Source organism: Polypterus senegalus, chromosome 14 (genome assembly GCF_016835505.1).
Source record: "Polypterus senegalus isolate Bchr_013 chromosome 14, ASM1683550v1, whole genome shotgun sequence".
Classification (NCBI taxonomy): Eukaryota; Metazoa; Chordata; class Cladistia; order Polypteriformes; family Polypteridae; genus Polypterus; species Polypterus senegalus.
In genome coordinates this window covers 130,143,053-130,167,511 of record NC_053167.1, presented here as the reverse complement: position 1 = coordinate 130,167,511, position 24,459 = coordinate 130,143,053, and the positions used below count along the sequence as shown (strand labels likewise).

Below are 24,459 nucleotides of genomic sequence, written 5' to 3'. Positions count from 1 at the left end.
CCGTCCGTCAGCGGAAATCCAATAGCAAACTGCCACGGGTAAATATTCAGGGTGAAGGACTGTGCTTATGGAGAGGAAGATGAGATGGTCAGGGTGGTGTTTGACACAAACTCAGCGAAACTGCGAGAGAAAGTTTTAAGTGCCAGGACTAAGGTAACATTAAATAAAGCTATGGACATAGCACGAGATGGCACCAGCACAGCTGGGAACCTTCGATGCATGTACACCGAGTGGCTCACGTGAACTGACGCAGTGCACAGATAAAAGCAACAGTTCCAAAGAGCTGAACAAAACCGAATTACACAATTGAAAAGGCAGCAAAAATATGAAGCGTCTGATAAGCATATTCATAAATCCAGCTACTGCGGAAACAAAGCACACGGTGGAAAAAGTCAATGTCCCGCTAAAGGAAGACAGTGTAAAAAACCCGTGCATGCAGTGTGTCAGGTCTCAGATAAAGAAGAAGACGAGCTGTTTATTGATGCAGTAAGAAACGAATCGATGAATGAAACCTGTCATCTTTACAATGATTGACAAACACGGAATGTAACTTGAACACAACACATCCTACAAATACGAACCTGATTGAAAGAAATAATGATAATCAAATCATTGATGACAGCAACACTCAGTAACACTCACAAAACAAATACTTTATATTGACAGTCATGTTACGTTATTTTTAAAATGTTCCCTTTTCTTTTTCTACCTTTTTTAACACACTACTTCTCGCTGCGATCGCGGGTATATATATATGTATATATATATATCCCGCTCTACATACTCGAATAATGGATACTTTATTCGCCATCAATGATTGTTTTGGTAAAGCCATACTCAGTGTATTCATTAGATGAGCGGTAAAAAGTAAGAGCGAGGGAGGATGACTCATTGAGGCATGCAGGCTGTAGTCTTGGCGTCAACTCTATCTGAATTGCGATCACATTTGAAAAATATATCTTTTCAAGTTCTATTTAGTCCATATGTGTCAAACTCAAGGGCGGGCCACATCCGCCTGGCGTGTAATTATATCTGGCCCGCGAGATCATTTTATATACTGTATTATTGTTATTAATGGCCAGGGTATATGAAGCGCTGGTAACACAATAAACTACAGATCCCATAATGCAGCGCTTCAGCTGCCTTGCGAACACTTACGCGTTAATCAAGTCTACCTTATGATGCTGCAAGTTATTGCGAAGCTAGAGTTATTGCGCACTGAGTTTGCACGGCGCTTTGGTGACTTTGAAGAACAAAAAAAGTCCGTCTACATGCGGCTCGAACCTTGTGCATGTTTGGTAGCACATATCTGTGTGAGAAGCTCTTCTCAGTGATAAAGACTAACAAAACAGCACACAGGAGTCGCCTCACTGATGAGCACCTGCAGTCCATCCTGAGAATCTCCACAACACAGAACCTCACACCAAACAGAAACGAACTTGTGGCCAAAAAAAGATGCCAGGCGTCCAGCTCTAAAATGACATATGAGCAAAGACAACTGAATGATTTGATTTGTTATTGCACGTAAGAGCGGAGTCAACGCTTTAACAAACAGCGTATTGCACTGATACTGAAATAGCTGTGTGTGTATATATGTAGATATGTATGTATATGTATATATATGTTTATATATGTGTGTGTGTATGTATGTATATATATATATGTATTTGTGTGTATATATGTGTGTGTATGTATGTGTGTGTATATATGTAGATATATATGTATGTATATATGTGTATATGTATATATATATATGTTTATGTGTGTGTGTGTAAATATATATATATATATATATATATATGACAAAAACACTCATCACTCACAACAGTGACAAAACAATTACATTGACAATCAGGTTACGTTATTTTCAAAATGTTTCCTTTTCTTTTCATTGCTTCTTTAACACACTACTCCGCTGCGAAGCGCGGGTATTTTGCTAGTCAGAATATAAGTTTAATGTCACTGTGCTCTGTACAAAAAATATTTTATAAATCCACTCACATGTACAGGCCAGATTTAGCATACAGGGGCTCAGCATTTAGAACTGCTAGGCAAGCATTTGAAGACGAGAAAGGGACAACTACGAAAATGGGCATTGTACTATTTCTGTGCGCATGAAATTGAATCCTCTCTTTGCCTTGTTTGGAATGGCATGATTTACCTAAGTGAGGGCCTTCCCATGGAGAAAGAGTATAAAGCCTTGGAACATTGCCCGGCACACCAGGAAGCCGACAGTCGGATGAGAGATAACGTTCTTTGATCGTGAAAATCCTTCCAGCACAGTGACGAAAATGGCAGACTGTATACATTGAACTCCCACTTTGGTAATTGTCTTGCCATTGGCTCCCTATGGGCCTGAGTTGCCTCGAAAGCTTGCATATTGTAATCTTTTTAGTTAGCCAATAAAAGGTGTCATTTTGCTTGGCTTTTCTCTACATTCATAATGGCTAACACCGTACAACACCCTAGTACTTCTGTTATGCCATGTAAATCATCATTAAAAAAGCTAATTTATTTTCTCTTATGTGATTTCTTACCGGCATATCACTATTGGAGGGATATCGCCTTGTTAATATTATACCTATATAGGTTCAGGTTACTTAAAACACCGCAATTAAAAAGAACTTACTCCAACCAGGGAGGTAGCGCCCCCTGCTGGATAGATATGGTCAAATGGAACCCAGAAACCATTCTGAACAGGAGACAGCAGATATCCTTGGACAGGATGGGAGTCTTAAATGAGGCGCATGCTCACTGACACTGGTCAAATTTAGGGGCACCACTTAACATACTGTAGCATACATGTCTGTGGGATGTGGAAGGAAATGGGATAACAGCAGTGCAAATAATAAGTGTGTTCTTGACAAAACTGTGCAGTTAAAGTGTAAACCTGCTGGCTTTAGTCAAAGTAATAAAGGGTATAGTGGCATCGTTTTTATCCAGCGGTAAGGAATCTTGTGTAAGATATCGATACAAAGTACTAAAGCATTGCAGACCCTCATGAACTTTATAAAAAGTTCACTTCTGTTTATTTTGTTTGGATTTTATTTAAAGAAGAGATCAGAGTTTGTAGATCTTTATAATCATCTCTATATCTATGAAATCCAACGTCTGTATGTCTGTCCGCTCTTCACGAGAGAACTACTTAACGGATTTAGATCGGGTTTCTTTCTATAATTTGCTTGAACATTCCGGTTGATTTTGCGACTTCTGTCAACGTGTTAAGTATCATAGTTTGCTTGCTGGAGCGATATATTCACGCTAATCCAAGACAGAGGCTGTGGGCTGAGGGGAGGGGGAACCGTAACGTCAGAAGTAGGGAGCCAGGCGGGGCTATCCTCATTCATGCACCAGCCTCTCGTCACGTGTTGGAGCGTATCTTGCCTCCGCTTAGCTAGCGATACTTGTTTGTTTATTGATTTTTAAAGTTTGTCCTGTTTCACTACTACACTGGCAGAGCCGTGGGGGATAGCTAGTCTCAGTTTTGTAAATATCTACAATCTCAAACATTCTTACTCTATTTTAGGGTTATAGCAGCCATGAGTGTAAGTTATAAAGCAGTTTCAGAGAGGGCACCAGTCCAACACTCACAATGATTCTAATCAATAATTGCCAATTAGTCCAACACACCTTTCCTTGGTGTGGGGGATGTAGGAGAAAACAGTGGGTTCCTGGAAAAACCCATGCAGACCAAATTCCATATGGACAATGTCCATGTACAGGATTCAAACCCAGGACAATTGATCCATGAGAGAGCATTTTCATTTCAAACAATACAGTAATTATTTGTCTCCCAAACATATTTTACTTTAAAGGCCCTTTGTGTACCCGTGCACTAATGGTTGCTTATTTGCAGCTCAGTGTCACATTACATTTTTATTTGACTGAAAGTGAATTTAATCTTGTTCTTGTTTGGGCATCTTCAATTGTTCCACCATTGTCCATTTTCATGTCCCTGTTCTCTTTTTTCTGTTTATTTCCAGTTTAGTTTGGAGTCTACAAGGGTGGGACTTCTCGTTGGCCCATTTCCCTGTGGTGCTGCTGCTATTATTAGGGTACTCACCTGAGTAAGAGTTTAAAAACTGGTTTGACCAGAGCTCTTTGTTGCCTTCAGACCGCCCCCACTTCTCTCTGCGGAGATCATTATGATTCAAAACTTTATTGTTATAAGTATTAATTGAAACATTTTCTGATTTAATGTTTGTTGGAGTTTTGATTAGCTCTAGTTGATTTTGTTTCATTTGATAATTAAGTTTTAAAGCTCTGTGCACTTGGCAAGTTTGGTTTAACAAAAACAACATTTATTTCTATAGCACATTTTCATACAAATAATGTAGCTCAAAGTGCTTTACATGATGAAGAAAAGAGAAATAAAAGACAAAGTAAGAATTAGATTAAGACAACACTAATTAACATAGAATAAGAGTAAGGTCCGATGGCCAGTGAGGACAGAAAAAACAAAAAAAAACTCCAGATGGCTGGAGAGAAAAAATAAAATCTGCGAGGGTTCAGACCACGGGACCGCCGTGTCCCCTCTGGGCATTCTACCTCACATAAATGAACCAGTCCTCTTTGTATTTAGGATTTTCATGGAAGGACTTGATGATGATGGTCATGTAGACTTCTGGATTTTAATCCATCAATGTAGGACATCACGGTGCTTTGATTAGGTGGTGATGGCGCAGATCGCTACCACAGAAAAACCGGGAAAAGAAACAGAAGAGAGAGTAGGGGTCAGTACAGATTTTAGAGCCACCATGAATAGTTATTATAATGAATTTAATATACAGAGTATCAGGATTAAGTTAAAATGAAGTTATGAGAAGGTCATGTTAAAGTAATGTGTTTTCAGCAGTGTTTTAAAGTGCTCTACTGTATCAGCCTGGTGAATTCCTATTGGCAGGCTATTCCAGATTTGAGGTGCATAACAGCAGAAGGCCGCCTGCCTCACCACTTCTTTTAAGTTTAGTTCTTAGAATTCTGAGCAGACACTCATTTGAGGATATAAGGTTACGATTTGGAATATAAGGTGTCAGACATTCCGATATATAAGATGGGGCGAGATTATTTAAGGCTTTATAAACCATAAGCAAAATTTTAAAGTCAATTCTGAATGACACAGGTTACCAGTGTAGTGACATCAAAACTGGAGAAATGTGCTTGGGTTTTCTTGTCCTAGTTAGGATTCTAGCAGCTGCATTCTGCACTCGTTGCAAACGATTTATGTTTTTTTTGGGTAGTCCTGAGAGGAGTGCGTTACAGTAATCTAGTCGACTGAAAACAAAAGCGTGAACTAATATCTCAGCATCTTTCAATGATATAAGAGGTCTAACTTTTTCTATGTTTCTTAAGTGAAAAAATGCTGTCCTAGTGATCTGATTAATATGCGATTTAAAATTCAGGTTACAGTCAACAGTTACCCCTAAGTTCTTTACCTCCATCTTGACTTTTAATCCTAATGTATCCAGTTTATTTCTAATAGCTTCATTGTATCCATTATTGCTGATCACTAAAATTTCAGTTTTCTCTTTATTTAACTTGAGAAAATTACTATTCATCCATTCTGAGATACAAGTCAGACATTGTGTTAGTGAATCAATAGAATCAGGGTCATCAGGTGCTATTGATAAGTACAGCTGTGTGTCATCAGCATAGCTGTGGTAGCTCACGTTGTGCCCTGAGATAATCTGACCTAACGGAAGCATATAGATTGAGAATAACAGCGGACCCAGGATAGAGCCTTGTGGAACACCATATTGGATATCATGTGTCTTTGAGATTTGATTACCACAACTTACAAAGAATTTTCTCCCTGCCAGGTAGGATTCAAACTAATTTAGGACCCTGCCAGAGAGGCCTACCCATTGACTAAGGCGATTTCTAAGAATATTGTGATCAATGGTGTCAAATGCAGCACTCAGATCTAAGAGGATGAGAACAGATAAATGGCCTCTGTCTGCATTGACCCGCAAGTCATTTACTACTTTAACGAGTGCAGTTTCTGTGCTGTGATTTGTTCTAAAACATGACTGAAATTTATCAAGAATAGCATGTTTATTGAGATGGTTATTTAACTGCATAATGACTGCCTTCTCTAGAATTTTACTTAAGAAAGGCAGGTTAGAGATGGGTCTAAAATTTTCAAAAGTAGAGGGGTCAAGATTATTTTTCTTGAGTAAGGGTTTAACTACAGCAGGCTTAAGACAGTCTGGGAAGACCCCCGTATCTAATGATGAGTTTACAATGTCAAGAATATTATCAATTAGCACGCCTGATACTTCTTTATAAAAACTTGTTGGTATTGGGTCAAGGACGCAAGTGGAGGGTCTCACTTGAGAAATTATTTTATGTAAATCAGGTAAATCTATCCTGGTGAAAGAATTTAATTTGTTTATAACAGAGTACTGGGGCTCAGGAGGATCCACAGTGTTGGGGAAATATACTATATTATTTCTAATATCATTAATTTTTTGAGATTTGAGATTAATTTTAATCTTGATAAATTAGGTAGTTCCTACCTGTCCCTCTATCATTGTCTTGCTATTCTTAATAGTATTAATTATTTTTAAGTAAGCATACAAAAGTAAATATTGAGTTTTGGAAAAGGTTGTTTTGGTTTGTCCTTCCCATCTGTTTTATTTCTAATCATTTCTTAAAGAGGTCATTGTGCCATAATTATTCACCATACTGAACTTTACACAATGGGTATACATTTCTTTAGAAAGTAAAAAGTAGGGAATCCATTCCTGGACATTTTTCATTCCTGTGAAACTTCCAAGCTCGCATATATAGTGTGTAAAAGTATAAAAATCGATCAAGAAATAACAGAGTTATAGTTGAAAATAATGAAGTGGCACGTTTTTTTGGCCCACGGTGTAGTGTTTTGCAGATTGATTCAGTCAACCAGCAGCAGTTGTCAGTCTACTGGCTCCGACTAAGACTAAGTATAGTGGACTGGGAGGAGTCTGCACTCGGCAGCTCACGAATGCCGGGACAGGACAGACTTCATTGACGTCTGTCAGGCAACAGCTTTGAACTGCAACTTGAAATTGTAATGCGTCAGTCTGCTGCATCCACATTATCTGTGCCAAGAAACTTGCCATCACAGAATGATAACAAGAAACTGGATGCATCAGTAAAGGCTGAAATGGCGGTGTTTCAGAGCAACGGCAAGTGCGGGCGTTGTTTAGAACAAGTGTATCAGTATCTGATCAGGTAGATCGCGTTGCATTCAAAAAAAAAATTTTTTAAACGTTAGTCTATCATATATCCTCCCTATGGCATTTGCCACTTGATTGACATACAGGGCAGCCAGTCTGAGATCTCTTTCCTTCTAACACACTGGTCATCCCACATTCACCCATACAATCAGATTGATTCAGACTACGAATGCCATTAATGTAATTACACCGATCTACATGCTGTCAAATAAGCAAACCACATGCCGTGGCTTCGCCTCTGACGCTGACGTGCAGTGAGTGTGTACGCCTGATGAGCCCAGAATTAGGGAGAAGCACGTGTCGCGTACTCTTTGCATTATTTGACAGTTACACTTTGCAACATTCTATGATCTTCTCCCAACTGAAGAGGGCACCGTGGCAGATGTTTGCCGACACAAGCGTTACATGGTAAGTAACCACCCATACAATCAGATTGTGATTCAGACTACGAATGCCATGAATGTAATTACGCCGATCTACATGCTGTCAAATAAACGAACCACACGCTGTGGCGCAACGTAAAGGGCGAAACACATGTCGCATACGCTTTGCATTATTTGACAGTAAAATTATGCAATATATCAGTAAAATTATGCAATATATATAAATATATATATACAGTGGTGTGAAAAACTATTTGCCCCCTTCCTGATTTCTTATTCTTTTGCATGTTTGTCACACAAAATGTTTCTGATCATCAAACACATTTAACCATTAGTCAAATATAACACAAGTAAACACAAAATGCAGTTTTTAAATGATGGTTTTTATTATTTAGGGAGAAAAACAATCCAAACCTACATGGCCCTGTGTGAAAAAGTAATTGCCCCTTGTTAAAAATCACCTAACTGTGGTGTATCACACCTGAGTTCAATTTCCGTAGCCACCCCCAGGCCTGATTACTGCCACACCTGTTTCAATCAAGAAATCACTTAAATAGGAGCTGCCTGACACAGAGAAGTAGACCAAAACACCTCAAAAGCTAGACATCATGCCAAGATCCAAAGAAATTCAGGAACAAATGAGAACAGAAGTCATTGAGATCTATCAGTCTGGTAAAAGTTATAAAGCCATTTCTAAAGCTTTGGGACTCCAGCGAACCACAGTGAGAGCCATTATCCACAAATGGCAAAACATGGAACAGTGGTGAACCTTCCCAGGAGTGGCGGCCGACCAAAATTACCCCAAGAGCGCAGAGACGACTCATCCGAGAGGTCACAAAGACCCCAGGACAACGTCTAAAGAACTGCAGGCCTCACTTGCCTCAATTAAGGTCAGTGTTCACGACTCCACCATAAGAAAGAGACTGGGCAAAAACGGCCTGCATGGCAGATTTCCAAGACGCAAACCACTGTTAAGCAAAAAGAGCATTAGGGCTCGTCTCAATTTTGCTAAGAAACATCTCAATGATTGCCAAGACTTTTGGGAAAATACCTTGTGGACTGATGAGACAAAAGTTGAACTTTTGGAAGGCAAATGTCCGTTACATCTGGCGTAAAAGGAACACAGCATTTCAGAAAAGAACATCATACCAACAGTAAAATATGGTGGTGGTAGTGTGATGGTCTGGGGTTGTTTTGCTGCTTCAGGATCTGGAAGGCTTGCTGTGATAGATGGAACCATGAATTCTACTGTCTACCAAAAAATCCTAAAGGAGAATGTCCGGCCATCTGTTCGTCAACTCAAGCTGAAGCGATCTTGGGTGCTGCAACAGGACAATGACCCAAAACACACCAGCAAATCCACCTCTGAATGGCTGAAGAAAAACAAAATGAAGACTTTGGAGTGGCCTAGTCAAAGTCCTGACCTGAATCCAATTGAGATGCTATGACCTGCATGACCTTAAAAAGGCAGTTCATGATAGAAAACACTCAAATAAAGCTGAATTACAACAATTCTCCAAAGATGAGTGGGCCAAAATTCCTCCAGAGCGCTGTAAAAGACTCATTGCAAGTTATCGCAAACGCTTGATTGCAGTTATTGCTGCTAAGGGTGGCCCAACCAGTTATTAGGTTCAGGCGGCAATTACTTTTTCACACAGGGCCATGTAGGTTTGGATTTTTTCTCCCTAAATAATAAAAACCTTCATATAAAAACTGCATTTTGTGTTTACTTGTGTTATATTTGACTAATGGTTAAATGTGTTTGATGATCAGAAACATTTTGTGTGACAAACATGCAAAAGAATAAGAAATCAGGAATGGGGCAAATAGTTTTTCACACCACTGTATATATAGATATATATATATGTAGATTTGTATATATATATGTGTATATACAATATATATGTAGATATGTATATATGTATGTGTGTATATATATATATATATATACAGTATATATATATGTATATATATATATGATGTGTATATATATGTTTATATATGTGTGTCTGTGTGTGTATATATATATATATATATATATATATATATATACCAGCAACACTCATGACAATGACAAAACAATTACATTGTCAATCATGTTACGTTATTATTAAAATGTTTCCTTTTCTTTTTACTTCTCTGCTGCCAAACGCGGGTATTTTGCTATATATATATATATAGATAGATATATATATAGATATATATATATATAGATATAGATATGAGAACAACACTCATATCAATGACAAAACAATTACATTAACAATCATCTTACGTTATTTTTAAAATGTTTCCTTTTCTTTTTCATAACTTCTTTAACACACTACTTCTCCGCTGCGAAGCGCGGGTATTCTGCTAGTGTACTTATATGACAGCATGAACTGCTTGTAGATAAGGTTAGTCTTTTATTGGTGTCAACATATTGCAGTAGTTTTATTAAAAATAAGTGTTAGTCGTTCTAAAAACCGTGCACTGTGTCATCCCCGGGAGTCCGACATGCGGGATTCCTGAATTCCCAGGAATGGATAAACCCTTCTGGAAATGGATTCCCTAGTAAAAAGCTGTGCCAGAGGTGCGAGGTATAATTTTAAGCTATTATGGAATCTTTAAAACTATCAGAGTGCAATCTTTAACTTCCTTTTTGTAGGTCTTGCTGTCCAACCCAGTGACAGAGGATGCTGTAAATCTGGAGGCTGCTGAAATGTGCAGGACCAACCCATCATTGTTCACAAAAGTGGTGCTGGACTGTGTCAGCAAGAGTAAGCGGATCAAAGGTGAGGATGTTTACTATATCTGGAGTTATTAATGTGCTTTTAAAAAAATTGTGAGCAGCAAACTATATCTTGCTAGTCTGCTCACATTCCGAGCATTTTTGTGACTATATTTAATTAAGATAAGGCCTTCTATTTTAAGTAGCGTCACCATATATTAACTTTGTATTGAAATGTTTTTTGTTTGTTAGACAAATGGCGCAGTAGTTAGCCCTTTTGGCCTCATATTTCCAAGAGACTGGGTTTGAGTATCTTTGTGAAGTTTGCATGTTCTCCAAATGTTTATGTTGGTTTTCTGCCAGGTACTCAGATTTTCATCACACATAACCAAAATATGTGTTAGCTGAAGTGGCAACTCAAAACTGGGAGGGAATGTGAGTGTGGGGAATGTGTGTGGCCAGCCATGGACTACCAGCCACAATTAGTTCCTTGCATCCAGCGGTCTTAGGCTCTGGCTCACTGCCCTCCAGAATTAGATTAAGCAGGTTTCAGAACGTATATACAGAATGATCAGCAGTGCTATTTATACATTTCCAAATGTCCAATTGAATATTTGTTTTTCAATCGGATTAATAAACTTTATTAATGCCATTGAGAAATTCAGGTGCATACAGTAGCAGAAACATAATAAACAAGGATACAGACTCACAGGACAAATAATTCAGCCAATCAATTGATAAATAAATAAAAATAAACTTAACAGGTACATTGGGTGGAAGCATTGAATTGCCAGAGCTTCTTAGCAATGCCATGGTAGAACGAGCCTGTGGCTAAAACTGCTTCAAGAGAGCACCTCCTGGAGGAGATTCTTCATGGTTGCATCCAGTTTTGTCCCCATCGTCTTTTCCTCAACAGCTTCCAGTGTGTCCAGGTTTGGCTCTGTGCTGGAGGAGGCTTTCCAGGTAAGTTTGTTCAGGCATTGTGTTTCTTTTCAGCTCTGGTTACTTCTCCCCAGGAGACCAAAGTGTAGAACACCACACTGACTACTATGGACTGGTAGAACATTTCCAGCAGTTTACTTCACACATCAAAAGACCCGAGTCTCCTTAGCAAGTCCAGTGTGCTCTGGCCCTTCTTGTTCAGTACCACTGTGTTGTCAGACCAGTCTAGTTTGTTGTTCATGTGAGCCCCCATGCACTTGCAGCTCTGCATCACTTCCGTTTTTGCTTTTTTCCATTACATGATTATAGTGTGTCTGAGCCTCTTCTGACAAAGCAGAGAGCGATATATACACCAAGAGTGGAGAGGGTCCTGGTGCATTTCATGGCTCCAGTCCGCACACCTCTTATATCCAGGATATCATCAACTGTAAAGGAAAATAATGCTACTACCATATCTATACGTACTAGTGCTGCTGTCAAAGTATGCAAGTTAGCTCCAGTTTTATTGCATCATTCACAGGCAAAAACTATCAAAATGACAAAGAGGCAAACAACAAAAAGGCAGCAACCTAATGGAACACATGAGACAGACACCCCCAAACATTTTAAAATAATATTTATATCAAACAATTACTGGAAGCTCACTGCATAATTTCTATTCAGTGAGTATGTCAGACTTAAAGATTGCAGTTTTCTGGTCTCATCTTCTCGAGGATGTCAGATTCCATAACTAGGTATTGCAGGGGATGACAGATCACATGACTTTCTCATGACTTTCCAGTGCAGTTTTAAAGCGTACCTCATTTTTGATAGCCCATGGGCATGCTACCTGACTGCGCCAGAGCCTGTATGAATGCGTTCCTGTTATGGCAAGTTCAACCACAATCTCAGTCCTTCCTTTTTCCAGTTTCCATTCTGTTATGGTATGACAAACATAAGACATTGAATGTATTGCACAGACAGGCCCCTCTTCTGTTTAGGTGGTCCAAAAACCTGTTGTCTTTTCTTCCTTATGGATTCATTGTGTGCGTTGTGCTTCTGGGTGCATTCTTTGAGTTAAGACAAATTCAAACCAGCTTGATTTTGTCAAGGAGGGGTGCAGACCGCTTTAACTGGGTCACTAACCCCACCTCACTAAATAAAAGGCTACAACTGAAAATCATTAAAAAAGTCATGCGGTTTGACGGTGGCTTAAGAGTTGGCTCATAAAATGCATCACATCATCCATATTAATGCCTACTGGGCCAGTTCAGAGAAAGTAACCTAATATATATTTTTTTGTTCTTTATTTCGCATTATACAATTTCTCATATTAGGAATTTGTTAGATTTTCACATACCCCTTGGTTTCAGAGCGCAGGGTCAGCCATTGTACAGCATCCCTGGAGCAATTGTATGTTAAGGGCCTTGCTCCAGGGCCCAGCAGAGTAGGATCTCTTTTGGCAGTGACAGGGACTCGAACCGGCTACCTTCTGGATACCAGCGCAGATCCTTAGCCTCAGAGCCACCACTCCCCATGTCGTTCCAGTATTAGAGAAAACCAAAGTCAACACGGAATCCCCTGCACATTCTACACAGTGAGTGACCTGGATGTTGGTGGAAGCCAGAATAATGGAGGAAAACCTAATCAGACAAGAAGAGAACATGTTATTTCAAAATGACATCTGGTTGCAAGATTTGAACCCAGGGCACTAGATGTGCCTTACTGTGCCGCCCTACCCTACCATCTTACAGCTTTTCTAAATCCTAATTAAAAAAAAAAACACATATTAAAATTGATGCCCATGTACAATGATGCAGAAAAAAGCAATGATCTGATTATGACTAATGTGGTGTTTTGATTTACCAAAGTCTATTTTATACTCCAAATAACTATTACTAATGCTTTTGAATACAAATTAAAATTAATATACAAATACCTTTGAAACAAGTAAGCAAATACTTTATTACCATTAGAACATCAACTGCATGGAATTAAAACAGATACCTGTACTCCGCACTCCCCAGCAACCCTCAAACACACTTTAAAACACTTTGACATGTTTGTTGGATTAGTGTAGAAGACACTTAAGGTTAAGATGTTAAGTTTGTGCCTCTCACATTTTGTGGATTTGTACTTTTGCAAAATCTGGCAGTCCAGAACATGATTGACCTGAGCCGTTTACCAAATAAAAGGGGAGTGAGCAGAGTATGGGTGGGATGAAAAGATTCACATAACATTCTTAATAGCTATACATTTCAGTCTGCAAGTGCCGAGTCCGTTCACAGCAGGGAGGTGGCATCAAATTGTTATGAAGCATTTCACCCTCTCTCTTCAGAGAGATTGCCATACCAAACTGTAATGGAGAAGGTCAAAACACTTTCAGTAATGGACCTGGAGACAATGGCCAGTGCTTTCTGTGATAATCCAGACTTCTTTAACTGTCTGCTTTACTGTTCTAGCTGTTCTGGTAATTTATGCATTTATTTCCTAATTGCAGACTAATTAACAGGTTTTATGCTGACGTAACTGCAGCCTTTTTAGAGATCAGATTCAGTTGTACTGGTGTCTACTCTTCCCAATGCTAACTGTCATTATAAGGATACAATAAAGGGAGCAAACTACATTGAAAAATATAAATTAGTAGGAAAATGACATAGGAGAATTAAGCATTTATGGTTAAGGTAGAAATAGAAGTCTTTACATCTATATACAGTATATATATATATATATATATATATATATATATATATATATATATATATATATATATATACACACACAGTTAGGTCCATAAATATTTGGACAGAGACAACTTTTTTCTAATTTTCGTTCTGTACATCACCACAATGTATTTTAAATGAAACAACTCAGATGCAGTTGAAGTGCAGACTTTCAGCTTTAATTCAGTGGGTTGAACAAAATGATTGCATAAAAATGTGAGGCAACTAAAGCATTTTTTTAACACAATCCCATCATTTCAGGGGCTCAAAAGTAATTGGACAATTGACTCATGGGCATGTGTGTTCAAGTCCGTTGTTATGTCTTATCGATTTAGCAGATAAAAGGCCTGGAGATGATTTGAGGTGTGGTGCTTGCATGTGAAAGATTTTGCTGTGAACAGACAACATGCGGTCAAAGGAGCTCTCCGTGCAGGAGGAAGAAGCTATCTTTAAACTGCGAAAACAGAAAAAACCCATCCGAGAAATTGCTACAATATTACGAGTGGCAAAATCTACAGTTTGGTACATCCTGAGAAAGAAAGCAAGCACTGGTGAACTCAGCAACGCAAAAAGACCTGGACATCCACGGAAGACAGCAGTGGTGGATGATCGCAGAATCATTTCCACGGTGAAGAGAAACCCCTTCACAACAGCCAACCAAGTGAACAACACTCTCCAGGGGGTCGGTGTATCGATATCCAAGTCTACCATAAAGAGAAGACTGCATGAAAGTAAATACAGAGGGTGCACTGCAAGGTGCAAGCCACTCATAAGCCTCAAGAATAGAAAGGCTAGATTGGACTTTGCTAAAGAACATCTAAAAAAGCCAGCACAGTTCTGGAAAAACATTCTTTGGACAGATGAAACCAAGATCAAGCTCCACCAGAATGATGGCAAGAAAAAAGTATGGAGAAGGCGTGGAACAGCTCATTATCCAAAGCATACCAAATCATCTGTAAAACACGGTGGAGTCAGGCAGTGTGATGGCTTGGGCGTGCATGGCTGCCAGTGGCACTGGGACACGAGTGTTTATTGATGATGTGACACAGGACAGAAGCAGCCGAATGAATTCTGAGGTGTTCAGAGACATACTGTCTGCTCAAATCCAGCTAAATGCAGTCAAACTGATTGGGCGGCAGTTCATGATACAGATGGACAATGACACAAAACATACAGCCAAAGCAAACCAGGAGTTTATTAAAGCAAAGAAGTGGAAAATTCTTGAATGGCCAAGTCAGTCACTTGATGTTAACCCAACTGAGCGTGCATTTCACTTGTTGAAGACTAAACTTCGGACAGAAAGGCCCACAAACAAACTGAAAGCCACTGCAGTAAAGGCCTGGCAGAGCATTAAAAAGGAGGAAACCCAGCATCTGGTGATGTCCAGGAGCTCAAGACTTCAGGCTGTCATTGCCAGCAAAGGGTTTTCAACCAAGTATTAGAAATGAACATTTTATTTCCAGTTATTTAATTTCTCCAATTACTTTTGAGCCCCTGAAATAAAGGGATTGTGTTAAAAAATGCTTTAGTTGCCTCACATTTTTATGCAATCTTTTTGTTCAACCCACTGAATTAAAGCTGAAAGTCTGCACTTCAACTGCATCTGAGTTGTTTCATTTAAAATTCATTGTGTAATGTACAGAACGAAAATTGGAAAAAAAGTTATCTCCGTCTAAATATTTATAGACCTGTGTATACAGTATAAGTATATATATATATATATATATATATATATATATATATATATATATATATATATATATATACATACATACATATATATATATATATATATATATATATATATATATATATATATATATATATATATATATATATACACACTAGGTGGTTCTCCCCTGCTCACTTCGATTGCCAACCCCATTCCTGGCCTACACTATGTGCCTGCCACTTTGAGTCACATTGAAGAGGGGGGCTGAATGCACCCCAAGAAGACGCGGTCGATCCTCCAAAACCCCCTCTTAAACGGTGATACAATGGGAAACAAATAACAGTTTGTTTTTTTACCTCCTCTTTGCTCAATCAGCTGGTGCTGCTGCCGTGCCACGTGATCTGCATCTCGCATGGCACATCAAACATTTAAAAGTCTGTACATCAGCTGTCCTACTCTTTGTGCTTTATTTCCAGCCTCAGCGTGGTTAAATCTCTTGGCACAAAGTCTTGTCTCGTAGGACGTGAGTTCTTGATATTTTTTAGTTTATAATTTAAAAACGGAATATGAATCTGAAAATCTAACAACATCACTTTGTAGTGCGATAAATTTTGAAAAGAATGATACCAAACATATATATGTAGGTTTTAAAATTTAAAGTGTGACATAAAGTCATTGCAAAAAATGTTGCACTTTTAGGCTTAGGATTTTATATATAGTAGATTGTGACAGACGACAGGGGACTTTGCCCCACCGGGACGCCTGGAGAAGCAAAGGACCTGGAGAAGGACAATTCCTTCCCCAGGACACAAGAGGGCAGCCCCCCTGGATTGCATGGGGGGCCACGGAGCTTGGAAGTTCAGCCCTGTGAAGGTCTGTGGCCACCGCCAGGGGGCACCTGGATAGTTCTGGAGCCATGGACTGCAGCACTTCCGCCACACCAGGAAGTGCTGCAGGAATGTCATCAGGGAGCACCTGGAGCACATCAGGGTGCATTATAAAAGGGGCCGCCTCACTCCATTTGAGGAGCCGGATTCGGAATGCAGAGGAAGGAGCTTGCGGAAGAGGAATGGAGGTAGCAGAGAAAAAAGAGAAGGAAGGAAAAGATGGACTGTGAGCATTATTGTGGTGCTTTGTTCACCGTGTGTGCTGTAAAAAGAAGCCGGAAAATAAACAGTGTGTGTTTTGGGACATTGTGGTCTGCATGTCTGTCTGTGTCAAGGCTGATCTTCCACAATATATAAAATCCAACGTCTGTTTGTCGGTCTGTATGTCTGTCCGCTTTTCACGAGAGAACTACTTAACAGCTTTAGATTGGGTTTTTTCCTATAATTTGCTTGAACGTTCTGATTAATTTTACAACTTCTCTTATTGCATACATATCATAGCACAGATTTATTGACGCAAATCTGAGAGACACGTAGAAGGCGGGGGAGTAGGTGGTGCCCTTCTCAATCACGCGGCAGCCTCCATTTGAGTCTCTCTACGTCTTGCCGCGTGTTGGAGCGTACCTTGCCTCCGCTTAGCTAGCTATGCCTGTTTGTTTAGCAGATATCATCATCTACAGATTGTTAAGAAGTAACATTTGATGTTTTTGAGAGAGAGACCAGAGCTACATGTGTTTTAGATGGTAGCTGCTCATTGGCAGAGATATCTCGGCCATGCGCTTTTCTCCCCACACGAGAGATGCTCTCCCGTCAGAGCTGAACACGATCAGATACAGTGGGAACGTTTGACATTGGAGTGTACATACCTTCCGCTTGGCCAGAATTACATTTTTATTTATTATTTTTTTACTGACTTTTAAAGTTTGTCCTGTTTCACTACTACATGGGCAGAGCCGCGTGGGGTATCTAGTTTCTTATTGACATACTATAAATCCATAGACCATGTATAAAAACTGTTGAAATGACTACATGATGTGACAGAAATGTATGCAAATCCCCTTAAATGAAAGTCGGCAATGTGCACTTTAATCATGTCTGTGTTTGATTTGTACTTTTTACTTTCTCGTATACGAAGCACAGGGAAAGTATTAGAATCCTCCAAAAAGTTCCATTTCGAGATTTTGATGAATCTCGAAGTTTTAGACCTCCCTGAGTCCGAAAATATCATTTTTGAAATTATGTCTGTGTGTGTGTGGGTGTGCGTGTGTGTGCGTACACACAATAACTTGAGTTTGCTTTCACTGGTCAACCCAATTTTGCAAACAAGTATTAGGTACAAAATGTAGATTTCTTTCAACTCTTGGGCTATTTCCACTAACAGGAAGTGGTACTTTACCTTTTATTCATACAGCTGCAGAGTCCAATTTATTCAGCTTTACTTTTATAATAATTCTTCAATATATTATTAACTTGATTTGATTTGTTGTTGATGGTTCTTTAATGTATGTAATATAAAAATAGAATCCTTGTCTTGCGGTTTACTCCTCAAATATCCATCCCCATATCTGAGTATTTGAGAAAGTCCAGGGGAGACCACTCCCGATTTTTTTATCTGGAGCAGAGGGGTAAATCAAAGACAAGTGGGTCTTTGTCCCAAACGTTATGGGGGGCACTGTACCTGCAGGGTTAAACTGGAGAGCCACTAGTTTAAATGTTGTCATGATCCCAGCATCCTTCAATGACCTATTTGCCCTGTGAGGAATCTGCTAAAGATCCAAGAGCTTGATAGACAGGAAGCTGGCTGTAAGCCATTCAAATATGAGAGTGACAGGTCTGTAGTCATTGAGGCAGCACACCTTGTTGACATGGAGAGGTTATTTAGAAACAATACAACACCAACTGTCCAGCCCCACTAGACCCTGAACTGGATTAAGTGGCTTTGGGAGTGACTTACTGACAACGCCAGCTGTATGTGAGGAAGATCTTTTATGCTCAGTAGAGTCTACAGCTGTGCTTAATATAGTTAAACTAGTAATCACGGGTAAGAAAATTTTAAGAATCAGGTCATTTTCTGTATCCATTATTGTCTGCCTGTGATTTGTTTTCATCTTTTGTTGACTATTGATTTACTTTTGTGGCTTCATCTCCATAGAATGGTCTACATAGGTATGTTTGTGAGGCCTCCCCAACAGTAACATTTAAAGTAATGCCGAAAGTATACCTCTTCACTCACTTAACCCTAATAACATCTTTGGGTTAAATTTGACTTTGACATCAGTAAAATCAACCCAAATTTTATCTGTTCACGACTTTTCCTACATTTACTATTAGGGACAGTACAAACATATACACATCCCATAATTTCCCTGTCTTTCTGGTGAGTTTTAATCCACCATTGACTTTAAAGGATTTCCCACTGCATTTCGGGTAGTTTGTTCATATGAAGGCTTTTTGACAAGTGCCCAAACGTTAGGAAAAGCAAAACAGTTTCTAAATGTCACATTTTTGTACAGTTGATGGCATTTTGAATACTGCTTTGTCCTCCAGGTCAATTTTGACTCACTATAGGATATTACTCTCCAATGAGGCTACTTTGTTTACAACCCCTAACATTCTAAATGTCATTTGTTCTAAAATTTAGGATCATTGTTGTGCAATGGTCTAAGATGGGCAATCTTTATAAAATAAGTTTGGGGTGAAAAATTAGTAATCCAGAGTTGTCTAAATCGGGTCAAAAAAGACCCACAAGGCTCAGCACTGAGTCAACATATATAATACAATACAATGCCATTTATTTTTATATAGCCCAAAATCACACAAGAAGTGCCACAATGGGTTTTAACAGACCCTGCCTCTTGACAGCCCCCCAGCCTTGACTCTCTAGATCAGGGGTGCCCAACTCCAGTCATGGAGGGCCGCAGTGGCTGCAGGTTTTCATTCTAACCCTTTTCTTAATTAGTGATCTGTTTTTGCAAATTAACTTCTTTTGAATTAATTTAAATTGACTTGGTTTTTATGAAATGTTTCCCTGAATTTCTTCATCGTTCCTCTGAATTGCCTCATTTCTTTCCTTAAATGGCACCCAAACAGAAGTGAAATGTGAAGTGAGTGAGAACACAACAGAAGTCAGGACCTCAAACTTAAACCAATTTCACTCCAACCAGTTGCTTAATGAGGCGCTGAGTCTCGTCGTTAATTAAATTTGTTTATAATTTTATGGCTTGTTGCTTCTCTAATTGTGCAATAGCAGACATTTCCAAAATTGTGGATTTTCTCTTTTCTAAGAGCAGATCAGCATTCCTGAGACCTTCACCTTTCTTTATTTTCAGATTTTGTATGATGGTCACAGTTTGCTGGCCCTGTTTTGGCTCGTTTTGTATCTCATTATTGTTTGGCTGCTAATTAAGGAAAAAGAAGCAATTGAGGGGTCAGAATCTTCAAGAGCAAGTCGATTACAATGAATTTAAAAGAAGTTAAATAGCAGCAAAAAGATGTCGCTAATTAAGAAAAGGGTTAGAATGAAAACCTGTAACCACTGCGGCCCTCCAGGACTGGAGTTGGGCACCACTGCTCCAGACAGATAGACAGATACTTTATTAATCCCAAGGGGAAATTCACATAATCCAGCAGCAGTATACTGATACAAAAAAACAATATTAAATTAAATAGAAACAAAAATGCATGTAAAAACAGACAATAACTTTGAGTAATGTTAGCATTTACTCCCCCGGGTGGAATTGAAGAGTCGCATAGTGTGGGGGAGGAACGATCTCCTCAGTCTGTCAGTGGAGCAGGACGGTGACAAAAGTCTGTCACTGAAGCTACTCGTCTGCCTGGAGATGACACTGTTCAGTGGATGTCTAAGAAGACAAGGAAAAACTCCCAACAAAAACCCTTGTAGGGAAAAAATGGAAGAAACCTCGGGAAAGGCAGCTCAAAGAGAGACTCCTTTCCACATAGGTTGGGCGTTCAGTGGGTGTCAAAAAAAAAAGCGAGGTAAATATGATAAAATGCACAGAACAAAACACAAATAACCATCAATACAATACAATAGTGCAATCAAAATATTACAAGTACAGAGCAGAATTTAACAGTAGACACGTAATACGATTTGGATTTGTTCAGAGTCCATCAAGATGCCTCCCTCTATTGGCCATTCCACAGCTGAGTCAGCCCCGGGCCAGCCAATCAGATGAAAGAACCTCATATGAAGATGAAGTAAGGGTTGAATTGCCCTTCCAGCTGTAGCCGTTGAGTCCAGACGCCATCATGCTTTACTCTGTTAAAACTTCTCCAGCTCCAGTTCCTTTCTCTGTTTCCTCACTTTAATGTTTTCTATTCTTGATGGCAGGTTCTCTCCAAAGCTGGGATTAGTGTCTGTCAATATTGTATTTATATTTTGACTTGTTTTTGTTCTTTTTTAAATGTAATTCAGATTTTTTTCAGTTTAATACTATATTATAATGTGATTTGTTCTGTAAAGTGCCTTCTGATGGATTATGTGCTATATAAAATAAAACTAAATTAATGATTGATCAATTCATCAATTTCTTTTTCAGGTGAACCGGACCTTGGTCAAATTTCTTCGCCTACTTTATTTTCGAAATACATTGGAACTACTGAGCTAGACACGTAAGAGAAAATGCTGAATTTTTATGAGATGCTGCTTTTTGTAATGTTTTAACAAAGTACACACATCAGTAAACCATATGTTGGATGATTTACAGCAATGTAATTGCAGAAAGTGAATATGTAATGTTGCTTGTTTCCATATCATTGATCCCAGTGCTTGCAAACTAGTCACAGATACGTACAAGTAATCCTGCTGAAGGTTAAAGGCTACATGGAGACAAAACTAAGAGCTTCCAACTCACTTTTCAAATTCAGGTCACAAAGAAGATAGAGGATTAAAGATAAATAGGAAGGGGACAGAATCTATGAGATTTAATGATGATCAGGATTCAGATGTTAGCCTGCAGGGAGAGCTACTGACAGTGGTAGCCCAAGATGGCGCGCTAGATAGCAGAGATAACTCGGAGAGCAGAGTGGATGGAACAATTAGAAGAAGGTGTCAGGAGTATTGGGTGATCAATGAATTAAGGTGATTGTTAAAGGTCAGGTTTATAAGGCCGTGGAAAGACCAGCAATGATGTGTAGAGCTGAGCCATGGCGAGTAAAGGGGGCGCAGGAGAAGAAGTTAGATGTGGCAGAAATTAGAATGTGGAGATGGAAGTAAGGAGTTATGAAAAAGAACAGAATAAGAAAAGATACAACAAAAGTGGGAGGGAAATCTAAGAAAGGAGAGGAAAGTAGGTTGAAGTGGTATGGACATGTGATGAGGAGAGACAATGAATATGTGGGCAAAATAGTAATTGGAATGGAAGTACTGGGGAAGAAAAAGCAAGGGAGGACAAAGTGGAGGTGGATGGATTATGTAAAAGAAGATGTGAAGGAAAAGAGCTTGACTGGCGAGGAGGTGCAGGACCGAGGTGTTTGGAGACCCCACATAGAAGTGGGAAAAGATGAAGAAGAAGAAAGAGAACACTGTCAAAGACCATCTATCCATCCAAAATTCAACCTGCATAATGATTGTAAGGGTAACTGAAATCAGAGCTTTTCAGCATCAGCAGAGATGGCGTGAGAAGCCTGACATAGCCTAATGAATTTGCTAAATAAAGTTCAGTTTACTGTCTCCTCATTTCACTCTGTTGTTTATAGAGACAGCATGGAGGTGTAGCTATTAACACTGCTGCCTCATAGATCCAGCTTTCTGGGCTTGAATTCCATGTTTGCTGTATGTCTGTGTGGAGTCTATATGTTCCCACCATATTCTTAAAACATGTAAGTTGGGTGAACTGGGAATTCTAAAGTGACCATGTGTGAGTGTATGCATGAGTGGGCTTAGGGGATGTATTGGTGCCTCATTCTGAGATGGTTTCAGCCTTGCACCCTGGCTCCAGGTACCCCAAGACTTGGGTTGAATTGGATTAGGTGGATTTGAGAATGTTATAAGTTACTGTACAATAAAATGTATGGTAATTGTTGCTAGTCTCACTGACACAGAAAGATAATAATCAAAGAAAAAAACTGGAAAAGTACAGCTGTAATACAGTACAATGAACAGCAACGTGATGCACCAGACACGGATCACTAACAAAACAATGGTGAAAAATATAAGGAACAAAACTTCATTAATATAATAGTAATATAATAGTACTGTCACAGTAAATATTTTCACAACTTCTGTCCTTCCTCCGTCTTTTAGCTTTCTGACTCCAAGCTCCCATGTCTTGTCACAGGAGGAACCTTTCAAACTTTAGCCAGAAGTAACCCTTGTTGGCTTGTAAGCCCCTTCCGGTGGTCAAGAGTGTCTCCGGGAACTCCTGTGAGCATTTTCCAGAAGCCCCAGGTGTCCTTACAACTTTGGTTATCACCAAAGAAATCAATAGATAGCCATTTGTATGCTGTTATTCCCCATACCCCCGGGGCTCTTAGTATTAAATTGAGGTATAGCATCTGCTCTTAATGGCTGCCCCATGTCACTAACAATGTTATCATTGCCAGTGCACTTATCTCCAAAGCATCTTAAGGACCATCTCCTATACTGCACTATTCACATTTAAACTGGTCCCTCATTTACACTGTCTTGTCAATATCTGCAATCGGAGCCACTACTGTTGTATCATTACACAGGCAGGTTGAGTCTGAATGGTTCAAACTAAAGATGTAGCAGCTGTGCAGCTCTATTCACTATATTCTTATATACTGTAGTAGTAGTAGATAGATAGATAGATAGATACTTTATTAATCCCAAGGGGAAATTCACATAATCCAGCAGCAGTATACTGATACAAAGAAACAATATTAAATTAAATAGTAATAAAAATGAAAAGAATTAAAATAAAATTAATGTTCGCATTTACTCCCCCGGGTGGAATTGAAGAGTCGCATAGTGTGGGGGAGAAACGATCTCCTCAATCTGTCAGTGGAGCAGGACGGTGACAAAAGTCTGTCACTGAAGCTGCTCCTCTGCCTGGAGATGACACTGTTAAGTGGATGCAGTGGATTATTCATGATTGACAGGAGTTTGCTTAATGCCCGTCGCTCTGCCACAGATGTTAAACTGTCCAACTTTAATCCTACAATGGAGCCTGCCTTCTTAACAAGTTTGTCCAGGCGTGAGGCGTCTTTCATCTTTATGCTGCCACCCCAGCACACCACCGCGTAGAAGAGGGCACTCGCCACAACCGTCTAGTAGCCTGCATAATGCCTCACTGTGACAGTGACAGACAAATCAGAAATTTTCTTTCTTTTTGATTTTCTTGCTTTAAAGTCATTCTAGTGCACATTCAGACTGAAGAATGTGTGTGTGTTTGCTTGTTTATTTACTTACAGTGGTGTGAAAAACTATTTGCCCCCTTCCTGATTTCTTATTCTTTTGCATGTTTGTGTGATGGTCTGGGGTTGTTTTACTGCTTCAGGACCTGGAAGGCTTGCTGTGATAGATCGAACCATGAATTCTACTGTCTACCAAAAAATCCTGAAGGAGAATGTCCGGCCATCTGTTGGTCAACTCAAGCTGAAGCGATCTTGGGTGCTGCAACAGGACAAAGACCCAAAACACACCAGCAAATCCACCTCTGAATGGCTGAAGAAAAACAAAATGAAGACTTTGGAGTGGCCTAGTCAAAGTCCTGACCTGAATCCAATTGAGATGCTATGGCATGACCTTAAAAAGGCGGTTCATGCTAGAAAACCCTCAAATAAAGCTGAATTACAACAATTCTGCATAGATGAGTGGGCCAAAATTCCTCCAGAGCGCTGTAAAAGACTCATTGCAAGTTATCGCAAACGCTTGATTGCAGTTATTGCTGCTAAGGGTGGCCCAACCAGTTATTAGATTCAGGGGGCAATTACTTTTTCACACAGGGCCATGTAGGTTT

The 24,459-nt window shown here is 39.4% G+C and overlaps 1 protein-coding gene across 3 annotated transcripts in view; it reads left to right on the top strand.

Moving 5' to 3' along the window:
* Positions 1 to 24,459, top strand: part of LOC120515052 (ubiquitin-conjugating enzyme E2 U-like) — a 161,646-nt gene that overhangs the window by 88,860 nt on the left and 48,327 nt on the right. For all 3 annotated transcript variants that reach the window (XM_039735760.1, XM_039735757.1, XM_039735758.1), the window contains exons 6-7: positions 10,251 to 10,377; positions 21,076 to 21,148. In XM_039735760.1, the coding sequence (XP_039591694.1) occupies positions 10,251 to 10,377; positions 21,076 to 21,148 (200 nt within the window). The remainder of the gene's footprint in view (positions 1 to 10,250; positions 10,378 to 21,075; positions 21,149 to 24,459) is intronic.